We start from the raw sequence: 6,660 nt of genomic DNA, 5'->3' as shown, positions 1-6,660 counted from the left end.
TCTGCATAATACAACAGGACACTTTTCTCACGTGAATACGGATCTTCTTTTTCCTGTCCTGTATCACATAGGAGAAAAAACACTTCACTCTGTATTGCTACTGTCTTTTAGATATTACTTGGTGGCTATGAACAGCAGTGTTTCTCAGCTCCCTATTCAAGCTGTAACACAACAAAGCCCCTTACTAGAAGGTACAAACAGAAATTACAAGCAGGGGCCAAAACTCACATAATGCATTTTACAAGTAATGCTTACTTAAGGTTTTTGGAACAATTTTGTGTGTGTGTTCTGACACCCTTTGCCCTTCATAGATCCGTTTATGCCTATTAACCTCGTAAAATACTCACTTTTTATCCTCTTCACCGTGATCCATTTGTCTTTTCAGCAGGTTTATGTTCAACACTATTGGAGTGGAATGGTGATTGTACCATTTAACCCAACAGCTAGCTGGGCTTGAAAATGTATCCATCCCTTCCTATTAATTACTCTTTAATGCCTATTTCTATCACACGGACTCGTGCATCATCCTGGTTTATTTTGGAGCAATACAGCCATAGGATGACAATTATTGATGGAGCATAAAAACTGGAGCTAAAGACCATATAAAGAAGAGAACAGAACTGATGTGGGAAGAGATGAAAAGATGAAAAATTGACTTGAGAACAAAATTGGAATGAGCTAATTTACAAAAGAAAATGAACAAACCATGGCCAGGTAACTCTGAATAAGATTAATTGCTACCCATTTCCGTCCTCTTTGCAATTTTGATCTTATTTAATCGTCTATTACACTTTTCTACTGTACAGTGCTGTACTTTTCTAAACTTCAATTCCACTCTTACATAAGTTCACTAGTGGGCCGTTGAGCAAGACACTCTGTTTGCATAAATGGGTAAATCACTATGGACTTTGGTATTGTTACTCAAATTTAAGCCAGCCGAGGATTTGCTCCATTGACTTTTGTGGATTTATTTTTAATTTATTACTCTGAGTTCAGAATCAAGAGCTCTGGATATAAATCTTGAACATAAAGAGACAATTTCCAGATCTAAACAGTATAGCCACAAGTACCATACAGAAAAACAAGCTAGGCATGTATAGAACTGTCTGAGAAGTTAACCAAAGCTTGCTGTGCATTTATTAGTAGTTTACGGTTTATTAAACAAGAAATCAAGATCCAAAAAACCCAAATTAATTTAAATGAAGTATTGTTTAGTGAAATGGGAGCCTGTCAAAAGAGTTGTTGGGGAGGACAATTAATCGGTACAAATGTGAGTGCAAATTTTTTTTTTTAAACTTTAAAGCGTGTCGTTCGTAGTATACAATGTATGTGCACAATACAAATTTCATACATTTTCCTCAGTGACAATAAAAAGCGCAGTTTATTATAAACTGAAGTAAAAATTAAAATTAAAAAATAAAATAAAATAAAATCACAGTTTTGTCATTGGTATGTGAAGGTTGTTCCAAGGGCCCATCCAGAGCTCCTCTTCGTCTGACTGTGTGTGTTCACTGTGTGACTCCAAGGGCTCTTTGACATCCTCTTTATCAACAACTGATTCTTGCTCTTCTGTGCTTTTCATTTTGGAGCCCCCTGGCTTTTTTACTATATTGTCGGCCCTTATAGTGGAGGAAGTAAATGAGACACTGCAAGGTCTTGTGTTCATTTTATCACTAGAAGAGGGTCCCTTGGACAACGTGTTCAGTGGGACATTCTCCTCATGTGTCACTGCAAGCTTGTCCAGTTTCTTGAACTGTTTCCCCAGCCTCACTGGAGATGTGACTTTTAAATTACTACCAAGGCAAACACGACGGGTTCTGACAACAGAACCGTTCTGTGCAATGTAGATGTTACCGTTGATGCTGTTTTGAATATTTGGATTATTAAGACGATTCCTCTGGCTGGAATCGGGAGCGCTGTCTTCTCCAGTGGAGCTGGTCTCGTACTCTGGGTCGACTACCAACTTGATCCTTTTCTTTCTGGCCCACTGTTTGGCAATAAATAGAAATGTTGTTAAATCTCAGCATTGTTTCTTACATTCTCCTGCCCTTTTTCTATCTGTTATTTATCTTGTCTTTTATCCAGACACTTCTTATGGATCTTTAGTAACTTGTTGTTTTCTGCCCTTTCTTAATAGTTTTGATTGCCACTGTGTGCCACTATCATATACTTAACAGTTGTACATGCAAACCGTTCTCTGTGCTAAAAAGTTATACAAAGGATAAACTTGTTTACATGAACTGCATAATGTGAGTGTATAAAAACTGTAAAGTCTTTCTTCAGATTTGGAAAGTAGTGACAAATTTGGGGCAGGGGGTGGGGAGTTCCTCTTTTTTTTTTTTTTCTTTTTTTTTTTTTCCTGGAAGATGTATTCAGTTGTGCTCCCGTTAACTCAAAGAGCACCTTTTCTGGAGAATTGACATCAGAGACATTGCTTTCCAAAAGAAAACTTCGGTAAATGATATTGGTAAGCCAGTCATGTTTTGACAAGGCAATGTCTTTGCCTATCATACAAAGAGAGATGAAAAACAACTAGATTAATTAATCTAAACCCCCTCTGACGGAAACTGGAAGGTACTGATGATGAAGCTAATGTGTAAGTGATTCTTCAAAGATACTACTGTAGTAATGGGTAAGTGTTAGGAAGGCCTTCCAGAGTATTACTGCTTTGTAAATTCTGTGCAGAAATGGCACCTGGCAGGTCTGGTTTAAAGGCACAATACATCAAAGCAGAGAAAGATCTTGGGGATGACACAAGGGAAGCTTTCTGGCACAATGTTGGCAAAATTGGCTGGTTAAAACCAGAAAAGCTCAATATAAGGCTTTGAGCCAGTTCCAATCTAGTGGAATCAATGGAGATATTTTGCTGTTAATTGGAAGGTAGCTGAGAAATGAGACTTCAGATCTGATATAATTTCTATATACTTTTTATACAGTTAATTTAAAAAAATTTCTCTGTTGCTATGACTTGTACTGACCGTGACTACACAAAACCCATTACTTAGTTTATAACTGAACCTTTAAAAATAAATGCCTCCTTGCAGTATACTGAAAGAAGCTACTCTCATTGTTGAATTAACAACAAAAACAGTCATCTCACTAAGGTAGCAGATTACCATCATAGCTAACTCACACTGTAATATATACACATGCAGACAGGACAAGCTCGTTTTCAGAGAAAGAAAACCATGCAAGGTACAAACAGTGGTGATTACTCTTAAGCTTTCAGAAGTTACACTTTGTACAAATTACTTGGACGCCTATTCTTTTGTTCCTGATAAAGACATACAATTTTCTTTGCACAGATAAGGTTGATGAGAAGACTGAGGAGTTTCAATGGGATTTACGTTAAACACTATGTGCAGCTACAACTTTGTGCTATAAGGGAATAAAAAAAAAAAAGTAGGTAAGTGATCATTCCAACTGGAATTAAAGACCATACTTGAAAAGTTAGTATCATGCTCTGCAGCTCCACACCGATTGTCCTGCCAGGATGACTCCCCAGCAGACTCAACTCCTTAAAAACTGAAAAGTTTTTCTCCCCCCTGTCTCACAGAGCCTTCCTGCAGAGGCCAGAATCTGTACTAGCTTTAAACTACTCGCAAGGCTAAGCTTTAATTCTATTTAGGCTACTTACTCCTCATCTGGGTAAATCTAGTGGTTGAGAAACAGTTCTGTGGCTTTTGATAGAAAGTAAATAAGGCACACGCATCTCAAATGTTTGAACAGATGCTATAAAAAATAATAAAATTACTGTACTGTTAGGTGGGAAGGGGAGAAGTTGGAAAATGTAATCCACTTCCTTTTCTGACCAAGCTCACTTTGTACACCTCCCTCTGTGTTCCTGTCTTGCACATCATGGGTACCTGAAACCTGAATCTCATGATCCAGAAATGCTTTAATCCTAGCTCTGCTAGCAGCACTCTGCAGTTCTGGGGGTGTTGCTTTGCTGCAACTTCAGCTGTCCTCCCTGCAAACAGGGCTAATGCTTACAGCAGAGAACTTATTTGAAGATTTAGCAAATGTTGTATGCTAGAACATAAGATGAAACCAGGTATGACTTCTACATCTTTTCACCCTCATCATCGTTCCTGACCTTCATCGAATTCCATGTTCTGCCCCTTTTCTTCCCTGCAGCATTCCACTTTGTGACAGACATAATCTGCATGAACCCAAGGCCCTTAATGGGTTTGTGCCATCCACTGGGTTCATCAAGCTATCTATCACAGCTAATGCAAAATGTAATGTTACTTTGCATCACAAAGTGCATAACAACAAAAGGAATCAACACAGAGCCTCTTTAATTATGTTACTGAGGAACCAGCAGAGGAAAAGAAGTATTCCTTCCTGCCACTGCTCAATGAAAATGAATCGATACCTCCTGCTAAGTATGCCCAAGTGGTGTCTAAGAGGGATTACATTTTTTTGGTTCTCTATAGTTCTGCCCTTAAAACAGCATATGGGGTTCAAATGCAGAAGTGAGAAGCTTTGATGTTTTCTTTTTGTCTGTCTCTAGTCAAGTGTGCAGGAAAGACCACACAGAAGGCACAGCAAACAAGATCACTCCTTACTGCAAAACATCCACCTACTGTCTCTCCTTTTTAAAAGGATGTAGAATCACCAGTAATCTCCGACTCCGTGATGGCAGTATCCAGCGTCTCGTCCGACTGAGACTGACTGTTTTCCTGGGACTTCTTTTTCCTTGTTTTCTTTCTTTTCAAGCTGGTGTCAGAACTTTGATTCTCAGTGTCAGGGGAAGTAGTGGTTTTGCCAGAAGTGGCACTAACTGAGCTTTTTGTCTTTTCAGTACCTTTGGAAGTAACACTGATTTCACTTTCTAGGCAAGAAGATTCATTCTTACTGACAGATTCCTCCCTATCACTAGCATCTGTATCAACCTCTTCAGCACTGTCATCTGCACTATCCTCAGCATGACTTGCTGATTTTCCGCTCTTGTCTTCTTCAGCAGCAGTGAGTTTTGCTTTGGCAGATGTTTCAGAAACTGCCTTATCTGAGTTATCTGCTGCCTCATCAGGACTTGCTCTGACTTGTGTCACATCTTCTTGTTCCTCTTCTTCTGAAACCTCTTCTATCGTGTCTTCTATTTCCAGGCTGGTGGAGGAGGTTTTGCTCTTATAGCTGGATCCTGAAGCCTTCCCATAGCTCATGTCCCTGTCACTAACTGATGCAGTAGAGCTAATATTTGATTTCTGGCTGGATCGCCTTGCTCTGTGGCGGGAGTTTCCTCCCCTACTTTTTATACTCGACCTTTCAGTGCTTCTTCTACTGCTGGACTCACTAGTCCCTGATTTGCTGCACGAACTTCGTGTAGATGAGCTCTTTGACAGACTACCATCTTCATCGCTGTCAGAGTCTTCCTCATCATTGTCCTCTTCAGATGAGTCCTCCTCTGATTCACTGCTAGAGCTGGATCCAGAGTCATCATCAGAGTCACCAAAACTGTGCCCACTTTCTTCATCCGAGTCCACAGTACTTTCAGTGGCTTCATCTTGGTCCAGAGTTACTTTCAAGTAGTCTTTATCTTCCGAATCTGAGCCAGAGCTACTACTCTTCGCAGATGACTCTGAGGTGTATTTTCTTCTTTTCTTTTTCTTCTTCTCATAATCACTGTCCTCATGTTCACTCTCTGCTGTGATACTTATTGAAACTCCTGGTTTTGCTTCATCTCTTTCATATTCCTCCTCTCCTTTCCTTCTTGCACGCACTGAATCTTCCCTAATAGGCTCTTCAAATTTTCGGGAGACACTAATGCGTTTTAACACATGATTTAGTTTTCTCATCGAAGGTCTGTCATCTGTTGATTTCTGGAAGTAGCTTCCCCTGATAATCATGCTTTTCTCACCATCTGCTTGGCGAGTGGACATCAGCTTAGCGTAACTGGAATCTTTCCTACTGCCTTTCACTTTCTGCAGAATCATTGGGAAGATCTTTGCTCTCTTCCATGGAGAACGAGCAGACTCAGCTCTTCCTACTGGTTTGTGAGCGCTGACTGCTACGCGACTTAAGTGCATCACTGCTTTTAGTTTCCTTTTTCCCTGGCTGGTCCTATATGCTCTTCCAGAGCCATGTCTTAGATCCATCCCACCACCTAAAGATCTACCTTCTATTTGAGCCCCTGCTCTCTGGCTTATACCTCTGCTTGCAGGACCTCTGCCTTGACTCATCCCCTGCAAATTGTGAAAATGAATCTTGATTACAATTTGAAACATAGTTATTGTGAAAACTCATACCCTGAAATTAAGTCAGTAGGAACAAACACACCTTTTTTCCCGAATATCAAACTAACTTACCTGTGTCAGAATAGCTTTTTACCGATGTTACGGGCAAGGATTTATGTCTAAAATAGGAGGCAGGTGCACAACTACCTTACGCCACAACAGGGAAAAATACTGGATTGTAAATGTTATCTCTTCTCATTTACTTAAAATCCATTTGAGGGATTAAGAGTCTAGGATTTCTTAAAATTAGATTTATAAAAACAAAACAAAACAAAAAAGAAGACTTAAAACCGACTTTCTTCTGGCTGCCACTGACATTTTAAAATTTCTTTACAGTCAGCTAAGAACTTTATGACAAATTAGATTAGGTGACTGCACTTCTCAGTGGGGCATCACCAGTTCCAGGCTGAATATCAGTAAT

At 39.6% G+C, this 6,660-nt stretch overlaps 1 protein-coding gene across 4 annotated transcripts in view; it reads right to left on the bottom strand.

Annotated features, from left to right (window-relative positions):
• Window positions 1-1,432: 1,432 nt before the first annotated feature.
• PCDH15 (protocadherin related 15) overlaps window positions 1,433-6,660 on the bottom strand; it is a gene marked incomplete at both ends in the record, with an annotated part of 350,568 nt that continues 345,340 nt past the window's right edge. For 2 of the 4 annotated variants that reach the window (XM_084265723.1, XM_084265724.1), the window contains one exon: window positions 1,433-1,987. In XM_084265723.1, coding sequence (XP_084121849.1) covers window positions 1,433-1,987 — 555 coding nt within the window. Of the gene's footprint in view, window positions 1,988-4,601; window positions 6,189-6,660 lie in introns of those variants that run through there. The other 2 variants (XM_084265721.1, XM_084265722.1) reach the window with 2 other exon arrangements.

Source organism: Gallinula chloropus, assembly GCF_964237585.1.
Source record: "Gallinula chloropus genome assembly, chromosome: 5".
In the NCBI taxonomy this organism is placed as follows: domain Eukaryota; kingdom Metazoa; phylum Chordata; class Aves; order Gruiformes; family Rallidae; genus Gallinula; species Gallinula chloropus.
The sequence above is the reverse complement of the archived record's forward strand: the minus strand, read 5'-3'. Positions and strand labels throughout refer to the sequence as shown.